This window comes from Miscanthus floridulus, chromosome 18 (assembly GCF_019320115.1).
Source record: "Miscanthus floridulus cultivar M001 chromosome 18, ASM1932011v1, whole genome shotgun sequence".
NCBI classification, from domain to species: domain Eukaryota; kingdom Viridiplantae; phylum Streptophyta; class Magnoliopsida; order Poales; family Poaceae; genus Miscanthus; species Miscanthus floridulus.
In genome coordinates this window covers 101,440,328-101,464,650 of record NC_089597.1, presented here as the reverse complement: position 1 = coordinate 101,464,650, position 24,323 = coordinate 101,440,328, and the positions used below count along the sequence as shown (strand labels likewise).

The 24,323-nt window shown below is 46.9% G+C and overlaps 1 protein-coding gene across 1 annotated transcript; it reads left to right on the top strand.

Annotated features, from left to right (window-relative positions):
• Positions 1–21,536: 21,536 nt before the first annotated feature.
• On the top strand, positions 21,537–23,077 carry LOC136521610 (exopolygalacturonase-like). Its single transcript, XM_066515358.1, has one exon. The coding sequence runs from the start codon at positions 21,562–21,564 to the stop codon at positions 22,813–22,815; it is 1,254 nt and encodes a 417-aa protein (XP_066371455.1). The 5' UTR covers positions 21,537–21,561; the 3' UTR covers positions 22,816–23,077.
• The last annotated feature ends 1,246 nt before the right edge of the window (positions 23,078–24,323 follow it).

Here is a 24,323-nt window from a genome sequence, read left to right as displayed (position 1 = left end):
GTTCAATCTCGCGATTGATGTCCGCGTATTCCCGTGCGAGCCCTTGCCCGGCCTCATCGATCTCTTGCTGACGAGCCCTTAGCTGCTCCATCCTCAGGCGAGATGGGGCTGTCCCTTCTTCCCCGGATCTGCTGTCAGGATTGTTTGTAGGGGTGGCCTCTTCCTTGGAGACGCTTTCGACGTGACCCTCGGGGGTCTGCGTCACGTAGCATTCCCGGGAAGGGTGGTGGCTCCCCCTACTGGAATCTGAGCTGGAGAGCGATACAGGTTCCTCGTTGAGAAGCTCGTAGAGGGTCTCCGTATCCCGCTCAATCGCCCCCACGAACTCGATGTCCGTGGGTGGTTGAACCACACGTAGCGCCAGAAGGAGGCCAGCGGTTGCCGCAACGTTGCGGAGACCGAACGGAAACGCTGTCGGGGCGCTCCATACGGACCCTTCTGGACACATGGTGGCGTTGTGAGAGGCCTCTTTGGGCGACGGGACTCCCCGGGAGTTGCCCGGTGGGCCCCTAAGCCTGAGACAGGCTGAGGTTGATCGAAGGGGGAGAGGGAGCGGCTGAATGAGTCAGCGCCAGCTCTCCTCCTAGTGTGATGATGAAATCCAGGTCGCCGAAACGCACGTGTGCGCCCGGGACCCAGGTGATTGCGTGGGTGGCCATCCGAGACCTGATTTGGAACGCGCAAAGCCCCTACCTGGCGCGCCAACTGTCGGTGTTTCGTACAAGCACCGGCAAGTAAATTTATAGTAATGCGCGTTAGGCTCGGATGGTGCGCTAAAGGACACAGGATTTATACTGGTTCGGGCGGAACGTCCCTACGTCCAGTTTGTTGCTGCTTGTGTTATTAGCACCGTGAACGGTCTGTAGTAAGGGATACAAACTGCCGAGAGAGGGACTGGTCCCAAGTCTCTGATCGAATGATTGAAAGGTGGTCGAGAGCTTCGTGGCTGCTCGTGTGTATGAGTGCGTTCTATTGTTCGGTCCTATTTTTTCCCCGTCCCTTTGATGGAGGATGCGCATCCCCTTTTATAGATGAAGGGGCTGGCTTTACAAGGGTGAGGACTCCAGGATGCGCATTCTACTTAGTCTTGTGGCTTACGTCTATCCGATCAGGTCCTCCATTCTGATGAGTGCGAAGGAAGATAAGTGCTTACAATATTGTTGATGTCTCTGTAGGATGTCAGGTTAGTCACAGAACGCTGCCCTGCGCAGGGTATGGGCAGTAGTACGGTGGTTTTGACTTATGAGCCTCTCCCAGCCTCGCTCCGTGCGCCTTCTGGTTCCCATGATTCCTTGTTGGGAGAGTTCGGGGTCGGGGTCCGGTGTGGCACCGTGGCCAAGGCCTTCTGACTGGGGGGACCTGAGGGGTCGGGAAGCGGGCGCCGCTCCCTCGGGTCCACAGCGTGGTGACGGAATACCCGTCGTCCGTGGAGATAGCAAATCCGTCCTTGGAGCGTAGTGGTTGTCGTATATCTTCGTTGGGTTCCGTGTCCCAGAGCTGAAGGCGGCGCCTACATCTCTACAGGGTGAGGCGTACACACCTGTAATACCTTTTGGGCTCTGCGGCGCCCGGAAGGGTCTAAAGCATCAGTCCTGTCGTTCCCTGGCAGTCTTTTTCCTGCCAGGGCGCAGGGTATGGTCGTTGGAGCCATGGTTGACCCGAATGTCTTGTCTCGTCCTGTACCCATCATTTATGTGGGATAGATATCGATCGGGGCGAGGCTCGTTCTGGGCCGTCGGGTGAGGCGGAGATCAATCCCTATCTCTTGGGCGAGACTAACCCTATCCCTCTGGGATCGGGCGAGGCGGAATCCATCCCTTAGCCCTTGGGCGAGACCGAGCCCGCCCTATAAGCGTCGGGCGAGACGGAGTTTGACTTTGAGCCTTTGGGCGAGACAGGGTTATCCCACAAAGGCGTCGGGTGAGGCTGACCCTGCCCCTCCGGGATCGGGCGAGACGGAACTCATCCCTTAGCCCTCGGGCGAGACCGAGCCCGCCCTCAAGGCGTCGGGCGAGACGGAGTTTATCCCTCGGCCCTCGGGCGAGACCGAGCCCGTCCCAAAGGTGTCGGGCGAGACGGAACCAAACTCCTGTTACTCGAACAAGGGATGACATGACGCCTTTATGCGTCCGGAAGTTTTTCACGTTTGGTGGTTATCGGTTCCGCCTTCTGGGGTACCCCGGTATTAGGTCCCCGACAAACCCCTTGGCCACGCCTGGCACTTGGGTCCATGCTCCGTCATGCCCGACCCCCCGGCCACGCCCGATGTCTAGGTTGGCGCCCGACGCTTGGGTCCACGCTCCCAGAAACGATGGCTCAAAAGGTTGGCAAGTCGAAAAATCCCCCAGGTGATTCTACTCGAATCACCAGGGGCTCGGGGGCTACACCCACCGGGTGCGCTCGCGCGCACCCGCTGGCAAGTCAAAAAATCCTCCAGCCGATTTCTAGGACCACCAAGGCCACACCCCTTGCTGGGCTCCGCCTTGTCTAACCCCCGAGGGTTGGCCCCGCCTCGGCTGACTCCTAAAAGTTGGCTCCGCCTCGTTCGACCCCTGAGGGCTGGCTCCGCTTTGGCTGATCCTCGAGGGTAGGTTCCGCCTTAGCCGACGTTTGAGGCCTGGCTCTGGCTCGCTCGACGTCTGAGGGCTGGCCCCGCTTCACCCGATCCCTTGGACACGGTTCCTAACGGAAGCTCATGCCGCCACCAACCACTACGAGCCAGAAAGTACAACCCCTGAGTCAAACTCTTGGCATCGTGTAGGGAGTGGTCTTGTCTCGGCACGACCCATCTTCGCGACATGATGTTCCAGGGGACTCACATCGACCCACAGTGACGGACGTATGGTCACTATGCTGCCTACACCCTACGCGACCGCTGATCACCATGCTGGTTCATCGGTCCGACACTTGGGTCCGCGCTCCGTCGCGCCTGACCCTCGGTCGCGCTCAACGCATGGGTCCACGCTCCATCATGCCCGACGGCGACTCACGATCTTACACCCATCTGCTACTCTCGTACAACGAGTATAAACAACCCCTTCATGACTTCATAGAAGTCCCAAAAGGGCTCGGGGGCTCCTATCAGGTTCATAAACCTAGGGTCCCCGATGGGCTGGCTTTCCAACAAAAGCTTGGCCCAGCAGACAACATTTTACAACAAACGTGCGACTCCTGGGCCGGCCCAGATACCTCACGAAAGGCCAGAAGAGCGATCCAGTATCCGACTGGAAGGCCTGGCCAAAGAGGGAACGACACTCACTCCTGACCCGCTTTTTCCGATCGGAGGGCTTGGCCAAGGAGGGGATGACGCTTGCTTCTGACTCCGACCCGTTTTTCCGACCAGAAACACCCCGAACCTCTACTTATATCCCTTCTCCGACTGGCGCGGTCGGAGCCTACTGGGAACGACCGACCGGGGACGCGCGCTCGTTAAGGACACAAGAAACAGGTGGAGCAGATAAGGCAAGGTGCTCAAGTCAACCGCAATACCGAGGACCATACCCTGCACACCTGCAGGATAGTGCTGCCAGGCCGTGCCAAAAGGGTGCTTTGCAACCTTTCAGACATGTCAGAACACGAACAGTGTTGTGGGCGTCGATATTTGTCCTACAGTATGGTAGGCGCCGACATTTGACATACCAGGAGAATACGATGGAGCCTGCCACATGTATCTGGGCGTCAAGAGTATTGTGGGCGCCAACAAACTGTCTTGTACCCGATAGCGTGGGCAACAAGACTAGAAAACACACACACTCTCTTTCTCTCTCTCATAACTTGTAAGGCCGTCCCTTTCACCTATAAAAGGGGATGCGCTCTCTCCTAAAAGGAGGTTGATTCCGACTCTCTTTCTCTGCTAAGCTTTAGACATTCTGAGCACTCGAACAGCTCCACAGCTCTAGAACTCTAAAGTTACACAGAACATACGTTCCAATACTTAGCGCACGTTGGAGCTTCCGTCACTCTTGGCCCTACGGTTCAGAATCTGACCGTACCTTTAATGCCCCCTTCTCATTCCCACTCGTCTGTAACCCCACTGTAAACTTCAAGCACCTGGGCTCAGGAATAAAGTCACCGACCGACTGAAACTGGACGTAGGGCTCGTTGCCTGAACCAGTATAAACCCTGTGTCATTGAGTGATAGGCCACATCCGATCACAACGTACGGTAAAGCTATAAATATTTACTTGTTGGTCACTTTTCGCACCGACACTTTGCTAAGTTGAGGTTTGCTACTTATTTTGTTAACTTGTCACTGGTTTAGCAAGTAAGTTATACAAAGTTCCTAGAGGTGCTCTAACCATTAAAAGCTACTGGAGGAAGATAAAAGTAAGAGGCTTAGTTACTATGCTTGGGAGGAACCACTGGTTCCTCTCAAAGAAAAATTGCTAGCCATCGGTCATTGAAAAATCAACTAATAATAAACAAGGGTATTTTAGTACTCTTAATTAATCGAGGCCATTGACTGTAATTGGCACAGTCCTTTTTCGAGCATGATCTGAAGCCCATGCTGTCGCTGGCCTTCCTGTGGTCGCCGCCGCCAGCTCTGAGCACCCTACACATCACGTCTGCCCATTCCCGGTTCGTGTCCTCATTGGCCCACGGCGCCCGCGCAATCCTCCTCTTTGTCCTCCGCAGCAGTTTCTTGGATGTTCTCGGAGGGGCACGCCGCGGGAGCGGAGGGCCGCGCTGTTGGAGGATGGGTAGGAATGAGCAGATACAAGGGTTCCTGCGCCACCTCAGATGGTGGCTCTGGGGACTTTTTGGCTGCTCACATCTGCGGCTGCGGTAGAGAGGTCAAGGAAGGAGTGGCGGCAGGAGCAATCCCTGCTGTGATTGTCTCTGTCGCAACAAGCTAATATAGAAATTCAATCCTGGTTGATTTTAATCTATGTATGCTGTGGTTTGGTGCCTTAACATGAGTTATCAAGCTGGTACCCATACTTTCATCACACTTCATGCCAGGATGGTTCTTGATCAGTATTAACAACACCAACGAAACAAAAGGTTCCATCTTGTTCGATCATTGCTCTTGGAATTCAGTTTGTTTTCTGTTAGCTAATTTCTGCCTATTCATTTTTTGCGAGCACAATTTCTGCCTATTCAAAGCACGTATTTCATATTGCAGAAACATCTCACTACACGGATCCGTAACAAGATCTTTCCAGTGTTACAGGCGTGTGATAATCTTGCAGCCGCAACATGTTGATTTCTCCTCTGTTTTATGCAGCAGCAAGTTGACTACTGCTGCCTGCTGGTGATGTCTAGAGCAATGATGGTCGTGATGAAAGAAATTGTAGTAGTTGTGTAATAAGAAATGCGCAAGCCAAGGAGCAGATGGCCAGGGCAGTCGATGGCCAGGTGTCGTTCAGCTGAGCAGGGCCCCAAAACCAGGGAAAGGGAGCATCGGCAGTGAGGGGGATGGACGGCCACCACCACCGTCCAGAATACAGAGATTCCATCGCCATTGAATTTAGTGGCAGAGCTCTGGAGTTTTTGTATTATGAATCATGGATTTGTTTGCGTTGGAAGTACAGTTATACCCCTCGAAATAAATTTATAACTAGTGCCTGGCCCACTAAATTTAGGTTCCGGCTCAGAACTTGACTATGAAACATGTGCAACATCTAGATAAAAAATACTTGCAACATATGTCTGAAACAGATGAAATATTTTGAACAAACACTTGTAACATGCCTCTGAAACACAACATATGCAACATCCTGATCTACTTTTGCAACATCTATTTGAAACACTTGCAACATACCTCTGATAATATCTAAAAGACTTGAAACATACATTTGCAACATAGAGGGATCACTACCGGATACAGGAGCTTTGCCACTCGGCAAAGCCCTAAAAACACTCGCCAAAGCGTTTGCCGAGTGTTACACTCGGCGTAGGTTTTAACGGCAAAGAGTTGTTTGCCGAGTGTCAATCGTCGGGCACTCGGCAAAGACTATGCCGAGTCCAAAAAAAATACTCGGCAAATATTTTTCGGGAAAAAAAAAACAAGTCGTCGGCGGCACCACCACCACAGCCGCCGGCCACCAACACCACCACCACGCCCCAACGCCGGCCACCACCACCACCATCACCACCAAAGCCGCCGCCGCCACCACCACACCACACCGCCCACCGCCAGATCCGGCTGCCACCAGCCGGATCCGGGAAAGGGAGGGCCGGATCGACTGGGAGAAGAAGAAGGGGAGGGGCCGCCGCAATGGAGCCCGCCGCCGCCGCGTTGCTCACCGTGGAGCCTGCCGCCGGAGGGCTTCTAACCATCAGATCCACGGATCCACCGCCACCGGGATCCAACCCACCGGATCCGCCGTCGGAGGACACCTCTCCGCCGGATCCGCATCGTGGTGGCTCCATCCCACCGGATCCGCGATGCCACCCGCCGGTGGAGCCATGGAGGGAGGGGAGGAGGGCGGATCTACACTGCCACCCGCCGCTGCTGCTGCTCCGCATCGCGGGGAGGGTCCGAGCCTCCCTGCGCCATAGACGGGAGGGGCTGGGCTGCCTCGCGCGTGGCCGTGAAGCCACCAAGCGCCGCCACCGCCCTGCGCCAACGAGCCGAACCGCGCTGCTCCCCTGCTCCGCATCTCTGCTTTGCTCTCCCTTTCTCCCCCAGCTCTGCCCTGCCCTCTTCTCCCTTGCTGCTGCACGTGGACAACAGGGAAGGACGAAAGATGACGTCCGCTGCGCCCTCGCCTTGCTCCGTCGTGCCGCAACAAGCACCGCTGCCGCCCCTGCTCTGCTTCCCCGCTCCACTCTCGCCCTCTCGCACGCCAAGCGCCGCCGGCGTAGACTGCCTCGGCCGGCTTGCCGCGCCCGGGACGGCCGCCTTGCCTTGCTACGCCGGCGCCATGCACTTCCGCCTCGCCCTGCTTGCTTTCTCCTTGCCGTCTCCCTCTCTCTCTTTCTCCCGCTCTCTGTTCTCTCTTTTTCTCTCTCTGAAGTCGGTGCACGTGGATGGGAAGGGATGAGGCAGCACCGAAGGCACCCAACGTCCAGCTCCCAACCACGTCACAGCAACCAATAGGAGCCGACCACTTCGCCCATGGACCCCGCACGTCATTGGCTCTGCTTACCTCTCCTCCTTTCTGTAGACTCAGAATTAAGTAGATTTTGTCCTTTGCCGAGTGTCCTAGATCTAGGCACTCGGCAAAGTTTTTTTTTCTTTTTTTTCTTCTCCTTCTTTTCCAGAAAAAAGATTTTATTTCTTTGCCGAGTGCAAAAAAGAAAATACTCGGCAAACTCCCTCTTTGCCGAGTGTTTTTTTTACACTCGGCAAACCTTCTATTTGCCGAGTGGTTTTTTTTTTTGCCGAGGGTTTTTAGAGCAGCACTCGGCAAAGAACTTATTCGCCAAGTGCCCGAGGGAAAACACTCGGCAAATTTGACGTTTCCGGTAGTGGATGGAGAGGCCAGGGCCATTTGATTCCGGCCTCGGAGTGGGAGTCGGCACCGAGTGGCAGGTCGATTTTAATTTACCAAGTGTGGAAAGATTGAGAGTCATTGGAGAGTAGTTTTTCTTTAATCTTGCCAACAAAAATCAAGATTAGAAGTGGGTTGTGAAAACTTTTGGAGATGCTCTTATGTCGTATAGAGAGATTTGGTCAAATTTGATATAAGTTTTGATAGTGCTATGTGACTTATGTCGTGCTTGCCAAAAAAAAATGGCCATGTCCTGGAGCTCGGGTACATGCAATGTAAGATAGGAGGTGGTGCTAGTTCGTTACCAGGCCAATGGCTCACGAAAGATGGAGTGATAAGGACGCCTTGCAGAACTGAAATTGCTGCACAAAAATGTGGGTCTTTTTTTTTTGGAAGTTCTTATTCTTATAGGAAAGTATTGGAGAGGAGGATAAGAGCATCTCCAAGAGTTTCTAAAACCCACTCCCAATCTAGATTATTTTAGTAAAATTGAAAAAAAACTGCTCTTCAACAACTCCCTATCTCAACTCTCAATCTTTCTGCACTCAAACTCGACCTAATCGCGCGGATAAATACGCGTGCGTATCCATCATCTAATCTTAAGGTGGAAGGATGTGGTAAAAATAAAGAGTTGCTAGGATAGAATTCCTGATGTAAATATACGAGAGAGAATAAAAATATAAAAGTTGTTAGGATGATTTAGAAATAGTTTGGGATTCCCGATGTAAAATTGTCTTCTATATTCTGAAACCTAGATATTGAAACTGTTGGAGAAACCAAACAAAGCCCTGTTCGCTTCGCTGAAAAAACAAGCCGAAATACTGTTCCGGCTGATTTGTTGTGAGAGAAAAATACTATTCCGACTGAAAAAATAAGCTGAAAAGTACAGATTATAAGAGAAGCGAACATGGCCAAATATGCTCCAATTTTTGTGAGCCACTTGGAAAACTCATTGATTTACATTTATCACACTGGTAGAGAACAGAGCTTTACTCCCGGTAGGGAACCCCCTCTAGTCCCGGTTCCCCACCCGAGAGCAAGCATCCGGGACTAAAGGGGTCCTTTAGTCCCGGGTCAGGAACCGGGACTAAAGGAGGACCTTTAGTCCTGGTGGGTAACACCAACCGGGACTAAAGGTGCCTCCTGACATGCCACGATGGCCGGCACCTTTAGTCCTGGTTGGTAATACGAACCGGGATTAAAGGTTTTTTTCTTTTTTCTTTTCTTTTCATTTTTTTTGTTTTCTTTTCAAAATAGGTTTTCGAAGTCGTATTGTACGATGCTAATTATACATTTATACGCGCGTATAGTATGTTTCGGTTCAAGCACAATGAACGTATTAAATCACACAATTCAAGCATAGAAATATATATATATATATATATATATATATATATATATATATATATATATATATATATATATATATATATATATATATATGCATGCATGCATCATATATATATTTACATGCATGCATACATGCATATGTGTATTTTACATTATATTATTTCATGTGCATATATTACAAAAAGATTGCATTACAGTTGTTGTGATATAACAAGTTTTCTCTCATACTCTAGCTTGGCTTCCATGGCAGTGTTGGGTCGAAGTAGAACTCGTCCTTGGAATCGATGACCTGCTCATTAAAAAATCCGGCTATAGACTCTTGAATTGCTTTGATTTGATCTTGCCGTATGACCTTTTCCTCCAACCATCGAGTCTACAGGTTTCAATTAAAGGAAAATAAATTAGTATATATATATATATATATATATATATATATATATATATAAAGACATAGTAACACAATCAATAATAATAATTAAATGAATATATAGTGTAGTTTTAACGTATTTTTAGTCTCTCTGTAGGAGTTCTTTGGGAGACCACCTTGATAAACTTGCAAACATAGTAACCACAATAGTTGTTCCCCTGTTCCTGCCTCAGACACCACTTTACGAGAAAAAGATTTGTCATCCAATCTGGTGATCCGGTGAAAGCTATATGTTTAATTAATAAAGATGATGCGATTTAGGGGACTTACTTTCAAAGGGATTACATTCAGTGGCGCTTTGCATTTTCCCATGTGTTGCTTCTCAATAAAGGTTTTCCAAACACTGCCCAATAAAAATTTTTGCCACGTCAACAGATATAGTTAATCATCATGTTTGTGTGTATATATAGTTGCTAGAGATACCGAAATTACCTCTGGATAATATCTATCATATCTTGGTAGTCTTGTTGTGGTTTTCTCATCGAGTCATAGATTATCAAGTGACTTTTCACCAGATCGATGTCCATCAATATCCAGTGATTGCTGCATGTGTTTATAGGATATAACGCATAACACTCATTAATTAACTAGAATCAACATATGAGCCATTAAGGATGATCGACATTATTAACACTCACTTGAAGTTGTAGGGAAAGAGTATATCCTTCTTGTGGCGTTGGTTTACTAAGAAGTTCATGAGGTTACTCTCTGACTCAGACTTCCAATTAGTCTTTGTAGTAACTGGGTCTTTGAATACTATATGGGGATCAACAAAACCAATTTCATTGCAGCCTTCCTTTCTGAGCTCTGTCATTGTAAATCTGCATATATATAGTACTTGTTAGGATAATTTATATGCATATACACACATATGATGATTTTAATAATAAATCGAAAGAATTATTACTTATAGGCAATAGCAGCTAATGATAACTTTGTCCAGAGAGGTCAGGTGGCATAGTTAATGAAATTCTGCAAAGTCAACATACATAACATCATCGCCACGGAACCAATGTTTGTCTCTAATTCTGACACCAACGCAGAAGTCTCCACCGGTAGACGCCTGCATGTACCACTTGTTTAGCAGGTATATTTGCGTCCCCAGATCAGATAAGGCTTGAGGGTTGTATAGACTCTGGCCTAGTACAAATTTTTTCTTCCAAATATCAACCTCCGCCGCACTCTCAATGTTTCCATCACCAAACATCTGGTAAAGGTCGAGACCAGTCTCATCAATAAATTCACCAAGGTGGTCCAAATCGACATCCGGAGGTATGTTTGCCTGATGCATTAATCCTAAATTCGAACCATATTCATTACCAACAACTAGCGGGGGGACTGATTGGTGCGCTTGTTGTCCGAGTTGGGCAACTCCTTTCCCTGCCCACTTCTTTTTCTGTGCCGCCTCAATTGACTTGGTGAGAGTGCGGTCATAGTCCGATAACGTTGATTTGGACGGCTTACGAGATTCCCGCTGTTGTTGCTAGTAAGAAGCCACCCTTTTTCTTAGAATATTTGGAGCTACGAAGAAGTACGGTTTCTCTGGGTTTCTCCTTGCTTCTTGATTCTTTTTAAATTTGTCATAGAATCTAGACATATCTTTTTTATATGCATCAGTTCCTTCTTCCTTCTCTTCAGATATTATTTTGGGAAAAGCCCTTGGTTTCATGGTGGTTTTCTTTGCCGGCGGGGACTGGTTCTTCATTTGCGAGGCTGGCCTCTTGCTAGGCTTCTTGGTAGGCGGGGGTGGGGGAGGCGTTGGAGACCTCCTCAGATGTGTTGGCAGCGGCGTTGGAGACCTCCTTGGAGGTGGCGGCTGCGGCGTTGGAGACCTCCTTGGAGATGGTGTGGATGCAGCCTCGCCTTCCAACACAATGTCATCGTACAGAGCACTATGATGATCTGGCGATTGAACAATTGGATTTAGGTTGGGGAAGGATCTGCTACAAAAAAGGAATGACATATTATTATGAGCAGATTGTTAATTATTTAAGCCAATACAAATTAATGATGTAGTGTTTTCATCCGCACGTACCTATGGTGAGGTAGTTCAGGAGGAGGTGGAGCCGACATCCCGGAAATGATGATGTAGCGCTTGCGCCATAGAATGAATGTCTTCTCTGCTTCTCCTAGAGTCTTCTCACCATCACCTCTAGGAATGTCAAGTGGCAAATCACTAAAACCTTTTTTAGCTTTATCTACCGAGATGGTAGCATATCCTTCTTGGATTATATTCCCATGAATCCTTGGTGTCTTGGTTCGGTCGATAGGATTAACAAGACCGATAGCCACCTTGATTGTGGAATTCCCCTTCGGAATGTGTAGCTCACACGATGTACAAGGTTCAGTGACGTCATCCACAGGGAAGCGCAGTCCTGTGTCCCCTTGATTTGGTATCTCCATGGAAGCGCAGCTGCTTTTCAACTGAACAGATTGGCTAATGTTGATTCCTGGCTCTGATGCCTGCTTGCTTGCACTCACTACTATTTGCACTTGCCTTCTGATTTCCTCCTGCATTCTCGCTTCAAGGTTTTTTTCCCGCTCCTGTGCTTCACGCACCGCTTCCTCCAACCTCTGGAGCCGCTGTGCCTCTTCTTCCTTCTTTCTCTGGCGGCTTCTGTAGGAAGGTCTGTCCTGAGGGAATCCATGCTCCCACGAGACACTTCCTTTGCCTCTAGTTCGGCCACCATATTCAATAGTCCCGATGGCGTATGTCAGCTCATCCTTCTCTCTGTTGGGCCTGAACGCACCACTAGCAGTAGCTCTCTGAGCATAAAATAATCTTTCTGCTGCTTCTTGCAGTCTTGTACCATAAACGCACTTCCCTGTCTCCTGGTCCAGTGTTCCCCTATGAGCGAAAAACCAATTCTTTGCACGTTCTCCCCACTCGAGTGATTCTGGTGTGATACCCTTAGTAAGAAGGTATGCTTCCATTTTGTTCCACTTCTTAATGGCAGTCGGGTAGCCACCTGATCCTAAGTTATGGTGGTATGTCTTCTGTTGGGCATTCATTGGTTCTTTATCACCCGACTCACACCCTCTTCCGAAGTCTTGTACTGTACAAACTCATCCCAATAGGGCCTCTGCTTTGAGATCGGGCCTGGGACAGTAAAATCTGGTGCTATGTTCTTCTTGACATACGTCGTGTATAGGTGTTTCTTCCAAGTCTAAAACTGGGTGGCCATCTTCTTCATTGCCCAATCCCTAACTCGCTCCTTCAATTCATCACCATCTATTATATCATCATAACCATCTGTTTGGAGCATGAAATGTACCAAGACATCTTTCTAAATTAACGTCTTGTCACGATCGGAGACAAAACTGATATGAGGAGCATTGGTCTTCTTCTTCCATTCGCGGGTACTAATCGGGAGCCGGTCCCGTACAAGGTAACCACAGTGGTGCACGAATTTCATTTTATTCGCCCCCCCCCCCGGTTCTCCTGTATCCACATTGAATTCTAAGATGATGAAGCGGCCCTCCAATGGCTTTTTGGGACCTCGAACATTTTTACTCTTCGTTGTAGTTGTTGATGTCGATCCAGAGGGCTACAAAACATAAACATTATTTTTAATGTCATGAGCACACATAAGACATATGATAATATATATAGCTAATAATAAAAAATATATACTTGGCCAATATGTTGTTGCTCATTTTGTTCAAGAGCTAAGTACTGACTCCCGTCATCTGCATCCTCTTGCACGTTATTTTTAGCACCATCATCGCCGGCAACTTGAGTGCCAGTGTTGATCAAATTCATCATCAACTCCTCCTCATCCATGTTTCTCGGGTCGGCCATCTAGCTTCAAAAAACAAAACCAATATATAGTACGTCAAATCTTTGCTTACATGCGTAAAATCTTCCGCCGTATAAACCCTAAACCCTCAACGAGTAGGTTTTGATGGGTGAAGGTTGGTTTGTATGATAAGAAGAATCAGGAAGCGAGTAGGTTTTGGCGGCGATTCCGCCTGAAATAAAAGGGGGGCGTCGCTACGCATTAGGTTTTATTAAACGGAAAATAGCGAGCCTCGCCTGAAAGAAAGGGGGCATCGTTGTGCGTCAAGTTTCTGAGAACAATAAACGATGAGCATCGCCTAAAAGAAAAGGGGGCGTTGCTGCAAACCAAAGTGACAACAAAATCGCACTACATCCTAACTCGTCGAGTAAACAGCTCCAAATAATGTTTACAATGATTGGAACCCTCGAAGAGGTTCACAACAACATGCCAAATTTACAACAAAACCACTTCAAGCACACTCTTCATAGACTGAGCTATATCCTTCATAGACTCAGCTATATCATCCACAACCACCTGCAAACCAACCTTCACCCACCAAAAATGATCGAACGAGGGCGGCGTAACCCTAAACCCTAGGGCGAACGAGGGCGGCGGTGCTCCGCCGTATAAACCCTAAACCCTAGGGCGAACGAGGGCGATGGTGCTCCATCGTATACATAGAAACGCACGGGCGAATGAGGGTGGCGGTGCTCCACGATGTATATATACATGCATATGAATACAAATGACGTATATATATGTGTCGGCGCGGTGGCCGATGTGCTGATGATGACGACGTGAGGCGGGCCGGCGTGCTGACGACGACGACGTGAGGCGGGCCGGGGCGGTGTCGGTGCGTGATGTTGTGATCCTATGTACCATGTGAACCATGTAGTCATTCATCATATACCTTAAACTAAACATAGTCACTTTATTAACTACAATATATCTTATGCCGACACGTAATACGAATGTTGATCGACTAGGCCGCGAGAGAGGGCGGTGTGACGAGAGTGGCGGAGCTCCACTCCGCCGTATATATGTTTGTACACATGGGTGAATGAGGGCGGCGGTGCTCCGCCGTATACATAGAAACGCATAGGCGAACGAAGGCGGTGGGCCGGTGCTCCGCGACGTATATGATTTGCCAGTAACAATCAAGGAAATGATTCGCGTGCCGCAGCTTCGAGAGGCCACCTACCGTTACCAAGATGTGGATGACGGCTCCCAGGCGAGCAACCCTTATATCTACGGCATGGTTACATGCTCCCTAGCTACCAACAGAAGGCTTGAACCTTGAAAGGCGACCTTGTTGAAGGACGGTGGCAGAGCCACGCAGCAGATCGATGTCTCTAGGCAGGAACTTGTTGGCCTTTTCCATGCCCTTCAGGAATGCCAAGTTGAGCATGGCGTTGCTTCCCCCATCCTGCTGGGCGCTGAAGAACGCTGAGGCCAGCGCGGCGTGGTCACCATCGACAGCTGCAAGCATGGTACGGTTGGCCTTTTTCTCCATCTCCTCCGCGGCGGCAGCGTCACTCCGGACGCCAGCATCCCCCAGTTGCATGCGTGGTCCGGGTACTGGTAGAAGAACTCTTCGTCGATCCCCTCCTCCATGAGCATGCGCTCGATGAAGGGGAGGTCGAGGTCGTCGGAGGCCGGGTCCTTGCCCTCGCCATTGCCGTCTGGGCAGGGCATCGGGGGCAGGTCGAGGAAGATGGAGGGGGAGAAGGGCTCGGTAGGGTCAGCCACGAAATCCTCCAGCGAGGCGGCCATGGCTGCCTGGCTGGGTACTCTGGGTTGGGTGGGATAAAAAAATGGAAGCTTTGAATGTTGTGGAAGCTCTCGTCGTTGCTAGCGTTGTTAGCGTTGTCTAGCTCACTAGTTTTTGGAACCCAGCCAGTGGCCATGACAGCCGCGCGCCATTGCCATGAAAGCCGAGAGACGAACTCACCTCGGGTGGGCATGGTGGAGGGCCACGGGCGCGCGCGGTGGAGGGCAGCACGAGGTTGTCGGCGGTGGAGGGCCGCACGAGGCGAGGCGTGGGCTTCGATGTCACGGAAGATGAATCAGAGGTGGCGCGAGGAAGAAGAGGGTGGCGGTGTTCGACGAGGAATAAGAGGAGGGGATCGATCTGCGCCATGCACTGGCGGTTATATACCAGGGAGATTTACTCCCGGTGCCAGTCACCAGCCGGGAGTAAAGGTCCTTTACTCCCGGTGCGTATTACCAACCGGTAGTAAAGGTCCCTTTACTCCCGGTGCGTGTTACCAACCGGGAGTAACCTTTACTCCCGGTTGGTAACACGCACCGGGAGTAAAGGGTTTTTTTTGGCGGGCCACAAAACTGCAGCCCACCTTTACTCCCGGGTGGGCTTCCCACCCGGGCGTAAAGGTGGCCTGCAGTTTCGTTTCCCGCCTGTTTTGAGTAAATTTTTTTAATAGAAATATGGATTTTCTTGTTAAATACATAGTAAATTAAATAAAAGGCATAAAATTATTTTGTTAAAAATATGGATTTTCTTTTTCTTTATTGCACATAGGAAAAATCTATAACCTAACTTTTTTATTTTTGTTACAATTATAAAACATAATGTAACTAATATTTATTATTTCATTAATGCAAAAATGTAGTGTTTAATTAAAATTATTAAAACTATTGGTTTTGGACAGGAAATTTGTTTTCACATCATTTTAACGTTAATATTTTAATTTTTCATCACTCAATATCCTAATTTACCTTTTTGAGAGAGAAATCCCACCAAATCAAACATTGATTTAATTTGAAACATGACATAATAAACATCTAAATTCACAATTATTACATAATATCTCAAACACACACTACATTAAATCACTATATCATCAAGTGGGCACAGCAGTGAACTTCTTCTTTACGTATGTCCCTTGGTTATGATCGCGTCGTAACCATGGAGTGTCCTCATCATTTACCAAAATGATAGGGTCTTTGTTCACTTTGAATGGCGGAATTCAGTCATCCTTTTCATAATCTTCTGACATGTCCGACTTGTCCTCAATTCCCACGATGACTCTTTTCCCTGAAAGAACTATGTGGCGCTTTGGCTCTTTGGTTGAGTCATTATCGTTTTTTCCTCTTTTTGGTTTGGTAGACATATCATTAACATAGAACACCTGATTCACATCCTTGGCAAGGACGAATGGTTCGTCTTTGTACCCAATATTACTAAGGTCTACTGTTGTCATTCCATACTCGTTGTCTACTGTTACCCCGCCTCCGGTCACCTTGACCCATTGGCACTTGAACAATGGGATCTTCAAAGTAGGTGCATATTCTAGTTCCCAAATTTCATCTATGCGTCCATAATATGTCTGCTTATTCCCATTCGGGTCTGTGGCATCTATGCGGACACCACTATTTTGGTTGGTACTCCTTTTATCTTGGGCTACTGTGTAGAATATGTTCCCATTTATCTCGTACCCTTTGTATGTGACGATATGCCATGATGGTTGCATAGCCAATAAATACAGTTGCTCATGGATGCTCTCATCACCTTGACATTTTTTTCGCAACCAACCACCGAAAGTTTCCATGTGCTTACGCGTAATCCAAGCTTCAGTCTTCCCTGGAAACTCGGATCATAAGAGATCCTTGTGTGTCTCAATATACGGATCTACCAAAGAGGAGTTCTATAGAACTGTGTAGTGCGCTTTATTGAAATAATCATCATCCGTACCAATATATGTTTTCCTCCCTAGTGTCCCCTTTCCGCTTAGTCTCCCCTCATGTCTTGATTCAGGAACACCAATCGAGTCAATGTTGGGAATAAAGTCAACACATAACTCAATGACCTCTTCTGTTCCATAGCCCTTGGCGATGCTTCCTTCTGGGCGAGCACGGTTGTGAACATATTTCTTCAAGACTCCCATGAATCTCTCTAAGGGGAACATGTTGTGTAGGAACACAGGACCGAGAATGAAAATCTCCTTGACTAGGTGAACTAGGAGGTGTGTCATGATATCAAAGAAGGAAGGAGGAAACACCAACTCAAAGCTAACAAGACATTGAACCACATCATTCTGTAGTTTAGCTAGATCAGTTGGATCAATTGCCTTCTGAGAAATTGCATTGAGGAATGCACATAGCTTCACGGTGGCTAGACGTACATTCGGAGGTAGAATTCCTCTTAATGCAACTGGAAGTAATTGCGTCATGAGAACGTGACAGTCATGGGACTTTAAGTTACAGAATTTCTTCTCTGGCACATTTATAATACCCTTTATATTTGAGGAGAATCCAGATGGTACCTTGATGTTGTTTAAGCATTCAAACATGATTTCCTTCTCCTCTTTGCTTAGAGTGTAGCTGGCAGGATGTAAGTAATGGCGTCCATCATCTGTCTTCTCTAGATGCAGGTTGTCTCTTTCTCTCAAACAATGCAGGTCCTGTCGTGCTTCAAATGTGTCCTTAGGCTTTCCATACACACCCATGAAGCCTAGCAGGTTCACACAAAGATTCTTTGTCAGGTGCATCACGTCGATCGAGCTACGGACCTCTAGGACTTGCCAATAGGGTAGGTCCCAAAATATGGACTTCTTCTTCCACATGGGTGCGTGACCATTAGCGTCGTTTGGAACAGGTTGGCTGCCATGTCCTTTTCTAAAGATGACTTTCACATCATTGACCATATCGAGTACATCCTCACCGGTTCGGTTGCGAGGCTTGGTCAGGTGGTCTGCCTTTCCTTTAAAATGCTTGCCTTTCTTTCTTACGGGGTGATTTGCAGGAAGAAATCGACGATGGCCAAGGTACACGACCTTTCGACATTTTTTCAAGAATACACCTCTAATATCAACGAAGCAGTGTGTGCATGCATTATATCCCTTGTTTGACTATCCTGAAAGATTACTTAGAGTAGGTCAATCATTAATTATTACGAACAACAATGCTCGCAGATCAAAGTGTTCCTGTTTGTACTCATCCCACACACGTACACCTTCTTTATTCCACAAAATGAGAAGTTCGTCAATAAGTGGTCTTAGGTACACATCGATGTCATTGCCAGGTTGCTTCGGGCCATGGATGAGCACATGCATCATAATGAACTTCCGCTTCATGCATAACCAAGGAGGAATGTTGTAGATACTTAGAGTAACAGGCCAAGTGCTATGACTACTGTTCTGCTCTCCAAAAGGATTGATACCATCTGTACTTAAAGCAAACCTTAAGTTTCTTGCGTCATTTGCAAACTCCAGGAATTCTCTGTCGATTGCTCTCCACTGGGACCCATCAGCAGGGTGTCTCAACATATTGTCTACCTTACGGTCTTCTTTGTGCCATCGCAACAATTTTGCATGTTCTTTGTTTCTGAACAGACGTTTCAAGCGTGGTATTATAGGAGCATACCACATAACCTTGGCAGGGATTTTCTTCCGCGGATGTTCGCCCTCAACATCACCAGGGTCATCTCGCCTGATCTTATACCGCGATGCATGGCATACCGGGCATGCATCCAATTTCTCGTACTCTTTGCCACGGTACAGGATGCAGTCATTAGGACATGCATGTATCTTCTCGATTTCTAGCCCCATAGGACAGACAACTTGTTTTGCTTCGTAGGTAGTGGCAAGCAATTCATTGTCCTTCGGAAGCATCTTCTTTTGGATTTTTAGTAACTCTCCAAATCCCTTGTCAGATACACCATTCTTTGCCTTCCATTGCAGCAATTCTAGTGTGGTTCCCAACTTTTTCTGCCCTGCATCACAAGTTGGGTACAATAATTTTTTGGGATCTTCTAGCATCCGCTCGAACTTGATCTTCTCCTTTTCACTTTCACATTCTCTTTGTGCGTCACGAATGACCTAACAAAGATCATCAGCCGGATCATCTTCTGTGGCTACCTCTTCTTCAGCTTCTCCCATTGCAGTATCATTGAAGCACGCACCATCGGGAATAATATCATTGTCGTCCCATTGTTCTTCTTCATCTTCTTCCATTACAATACCGGTTTCTCTGTGCTTCGTCCAACAAATATAGTTTGACATGAAACCCGACTTGAACAAGTGTGAATGAAGAGTATTTGAGCAAGGATATTCCACCGTATTCTTACATATGGCACATGGGCAGCACATAAAACCGTCGCGTTTGTTTGCCTCGGACGCACGTAACAAAGAATGCACGCCGTCAATGAACTCTTGGGAGCGGCGATCAGCATTGTACATCCAATGCCGGCTCATCTGCATTACATGACATAAATACCATATTAAAACCTAGATCATAATTAATTATTTATACAACATGCGTGCCACCACAAAAGGTACAAATTTATGAAAGCATCGCTACAATGTAGACAATCCTAACTACCACTAAAAGAACTAAAGCTAAAATACATTTCAGGAGCACAAGGATTTCGCGACCAATCTCAAATAAAACAGACAGATCCCCTGATTGTGCAACATCTTTGGGCTTCTTCGGCTGGATCACTGCCTCATTATCCACCGTATCTGCCTGTTGTGCAAGATATTTTTGCACAAGTTCAACATACTCTTCCTCCCAGTAGAAGCCTGAACATCGTCCACTGCCATCCCACTGAAATTAAAACAAAAAATTAGAACTTTAATCACAACCATCATGAAAATAGGTATAAACTAACCATAATCATTAAATACGATAAAATAACTCACATTGCAATCCGGACACTTGTAGAAGATACGATCCTTGTTGGGACCCTCCTTCTTCACTCGGTACTCCATCACAATCTTCGTCTCATCACGACACTTGCCGCATGGAATGAGAGGGAGGCCCGGCCTAAGTCGCTTTGAAAACCCATGAGAGGCCGAGGACCCGGAAGTAGTTGCCATCTACTCTCTAAACTCATTTTTTAATACACTATAAATTTCTCATTTTATAAACAAATAAAATTAACAAACTATAAAATTATCTATATCTCTAAACAATGATATTTTTAATGGTCATTGTGTTCTCGTCTTTTACTGCGGCAGGTAAGTAATTCACATGATATTTTCGCAAATTAACAGAAGAATAGGAGTGTACACACATAACAATCGATTATCGTTTATATTTATATATATATATACTACTGCGACGATATCGGGACGTGTGAATAAATAACCATCCGTACTAGTTGACCTTGCTTACGTGATCATCTCGGCGAGCATTTCTCCAACGTGTGAATAACAATACTCATAAAGAAGAAAGGAACAATAATTTGATTTACACAACGTGTGCCAGCAAAGTGCACAAATCGGATAAGCCCGAGGCCAATCTCTACCATGGTCCTATTACATGCGATGGTTAACGCAGCTAATCAGCAAACCTTCGCTGAATTAGAATCTAGGCATCTAGCGATCCATCACGTAGCTAGTATCATTACTTTTTCCTTTTTTAGAAAAAATTGGTTCCGCAACTTTCCAATTCTAAAAGTTACAAAGCTACACATGTAACTTTTATGCTTTTATGAGACATAATTTATTATCACAACTTACAATCATAACTTTGTCAATTTATTTTTTAATGATATTTTATAGGTATTTTATCATAATAAATTTTCTACGTACCTATAAAATATCATGATAAAATACCTATAAAATATCATGATAAAATTCATGTCTATAAAATATCATGATAAAATTTATCATGATAAAATTTATGTAGAAAATTTATCATGATAAAATTTATGTCTATAAATTTATCATGATAATATCATGATAAAATTTATGTCTATAAATTTATGTAGAAAATTTATCATGATAAAATTTATGTCTATAAATTTATCATGATAATATCATGATAAAATTTATGTCTATAAATTTATGTAGAAAATTTATCATGATAAAATACCTATAAAATATCATTAAAAAATAAATTGACAAAGTTATGATTGTAAGTTGTGACAATAAATTATGTCTCATAAAAGCATAAAAGTTACATGTGTAGCTTTGTAACTTTTAGAATTGGAAAGTTGCGGAACCAATTTTTTCTAAAAAAGGAAAAAGTAGTGATACTAGCTACGTGATGGATCGCTAGATGCCTAGATTCTAATTCAGCGAAGGTTTGCTGATTAGCTGAGTTAACCATCGCATGTAATAGGACCATGGTAGAGATTGGCCTCGGGCTTATCCGATTTGTGCACTTTGCTGGCACACGTTGTGTAAATCAAATCATTGTTCCTTTCTTCTTTATGAGTATTGTTATTTACTCCGTCCATTCTAAATTATAAGACGTTTTGGCTCTTCTAGAAAAAGCCAAATGTAAACAAAGTGTAGTTCTACTTCGTAACGAAAAGGTATAGTACAACATGTAAGTAGGGTTTAAATGTTGGCATTGTTGGTTCTTTGTTTTGCTATTGAATTTATTTACGCTCTCCGCAGTGCAATGGTTCCACTTGAAGGGTCCAAACAGTGCATGAAGAGCTTGAGGACGGGAAGCCTGCTCTAAAGATAGCAGAGGCAAAGGTGACCATGCCATAAACATAGCAGACGAATCCCTTTAGCAAACACCGAGGTATAAATAGCTCCAAGTGCCCAGGCAACGAGTGGCACAAAGCATCATATCACGACAAATAAAAATGGCGTGCACAGACAATGCGATGAGAGCCTTGTTCCTCCTGGCGCTCGTCTGCGCCGCGCACGCTGGGAAGGACGAGAAGGAGAGCTCCTCCGCTCCTGCCAAGGAGGGCGGCGACGCGAAAGCAGCGTCCGGGCCCGGCGGGTCGTTCGACATCACCAAGCTGGGCGCCTCCGGCAACGGCAAGACGGACAGCACGAAGGCTGTGCAGGAGGCGTGGACGTCGGCGTGCGGCGGCACCGGGAAGCAGACGATCCTCATCCCCAAGGGCGACTACCTCGTCGGCCCGCTCAACTTCACCGGCCCGTGCAAGGGCGACGTGACCATCCAGGTGGACGGCAATCTGCTGGCGACCACGGACCTGAGCCAGTACAAGGGTAACTGGATCGAGATCCTGCGCGTGGACAACCTGGTGATCACCGGCAAGGGAACGCTCGACGGGCAGGGCCCCGCCGTGTGGAGCAAGAACTCGTGCGCCAAGAAGTACGACTGCAAGATCCTGCCCAACTCGCTGGTGCTGGACTTCGTGAACAACGGGGAGGTGTCCGGGATCACGCTGCTCAACGCCAAGTTCTTCCACATGAACGTGTTCCAGTGCAAGGACATGCTGATCAAGGACGTGACGGTGACGGCGCCCGGGGACAGCCCCAACACGGACGGCATCCACATGGGCGACTCGTCCGGGGTCACCATCGTCAACACCGTCATCGGCGTCGGCGACGACTGCATCTCCATCGGCCCTGGGACCAGCAAGGTGAACATCACCGGCGTCACCTGCGGCCCCGGCCACGGCATCAGCATCGGCAGCCTGGGGCGGTACAAGGACGAGAAGGACGTCACGGACATCAACGTCAAGGACTGCACGCTCAAGAAGACGAGCAACGGCCTCCGGATCAAGGCGTACGAGGACGCCGCCTCCGTGCTCACTGCCTCCAAGATCCACTACGAGAACATCAAGATGGAGGACTCCGCCAACCCCATCATCATCGACATGAAGTACTGCCCCAACAAGATCTGCACCGCCAGCGGCGCCTCCAAGGTCACCGTCAAGGACGTCTCCTTCAAGAACGTCACCGGCACCTCCTCCAGCCCCGAGGCCGTCAGCCTGCTCTGCTCCGACAAGATCCCCTGCACCGGCGTCACCATGGATAACGTCAAGGTCGAGTACAGTGGCACCAACAACAAGACCATGGCCGTATGCAAGAACGCCAAGGGCAGCGCCACAGGCTGCCTCAAGGAGCTCGCATGCCTCTAGTCCTCCATCGACCGATCTCTTTAGTTAGTTTCTCTCGTCCATCCATTGCCCGTTAATTGCCATCCATTGGTAACGAGCTAGTACCATCCATTGGTTTGTTTTTTCATATTATTTCTCTCTTCAGACATCGAGTGACATTGTGTTTTTTTTTTTTGACACAAGAATGTAAAACCTCCCATCTTCCATGTACCAGAGCTCCAGGACATGCCATTGTTTTTGGCAAGCACGACATATAGCACTATCAAAGCTAAATTGCACCTAATGACTCTCTCTATATATACATACACTTGTAGAACGTCTCCAATACCTCCTTAAAAATCACTTGGTAAATCAATGATTATACCAAGTGAACAAAAGAAATAGGGGACTTTATTGTTATCTTCCTCCAGTAGCTTTTAATAGTTAGAGCATCTCCAGGAACTTTGTATAATTTACTTGCTAAACCAGTGACAAGTTAACAAAATAAGTATCAACCTCAACTTAGCATAGCATCTCCAATAGTTCCCAAAAAAAAACAATTGATAAATGTAAATCAATGAGTTTTCCAAGTGGCTCACAAAAATTGGAGCATATTTGGCCATGTTCGCTTCTCTTATAATCCATACTTTTCAGCTTGTTTTTTCAGTCGGAACAGTATTTTTCTCTCACAACAAATCAGCCGGAACAGTATTTCGGCTTGTTTTTTCAGCGAAGCGAACGGGGCTTTGTTTGGTTTCTCCAACAGTTTCAATATCTAGGTCTCAGAATATAGAAGACAATTTTACATCGGGAATCCCAAACTATTTCTAAATCATCCTAACAACTTTTATATTTTCATGCTCTCTTGTATATTTACATCAGGAATTCTATCCTAGCTACTCTTTATTTTTACCACACCCTTCCACCTTAAGATTAGATGATGGATACGCACGCGTATTTATCCGCGCGATTAGGTCGAGTTTGCCAAGTGCTGAAAGATTAAGAGTTGAGATAGGGAGTTGTTGGAGAGCGGGTTTTTTCAATTTTACTAAAAAAAATCTAGATTGGGAGTGGGTTTTAGAAACTCTTGGAGATGCTCTTATCCTCCTCTCCAATACTTTCCTATAAGAATAAGAACTTCCAAAAACAAGACCCACATTTTTGTGCAGCAATTTCAGTTCTGCAAGGCGTCCTTATCACTCCATCTTTCGTGAGGCATTGGCCTGGTAACGAACTAGCACCACCTCCTATCTTACATTGCATGTACCCGAGCTCCAGGACATGGCCATTTTTTTTTGGCAAGCACGACATAAGTCACATAGGGCTATCAAAACTTATATCAAATTTGACCAAATCTCTCTATACGACATAAGAGCATCTCCAGAAGTTTTCACAACCCACTTCTAATCTTGATTTTTTTTGGCAAGATTAAAGAAAAATTGCTCTTCAACGACTCTCAATCTTTCCACACTTGGTAAATTAAAATCGACCTGCCACCCGGTGCCGACTCCCACTCCGAGGCCAAAATCAGCCGGCCCTGACCTCTCCAT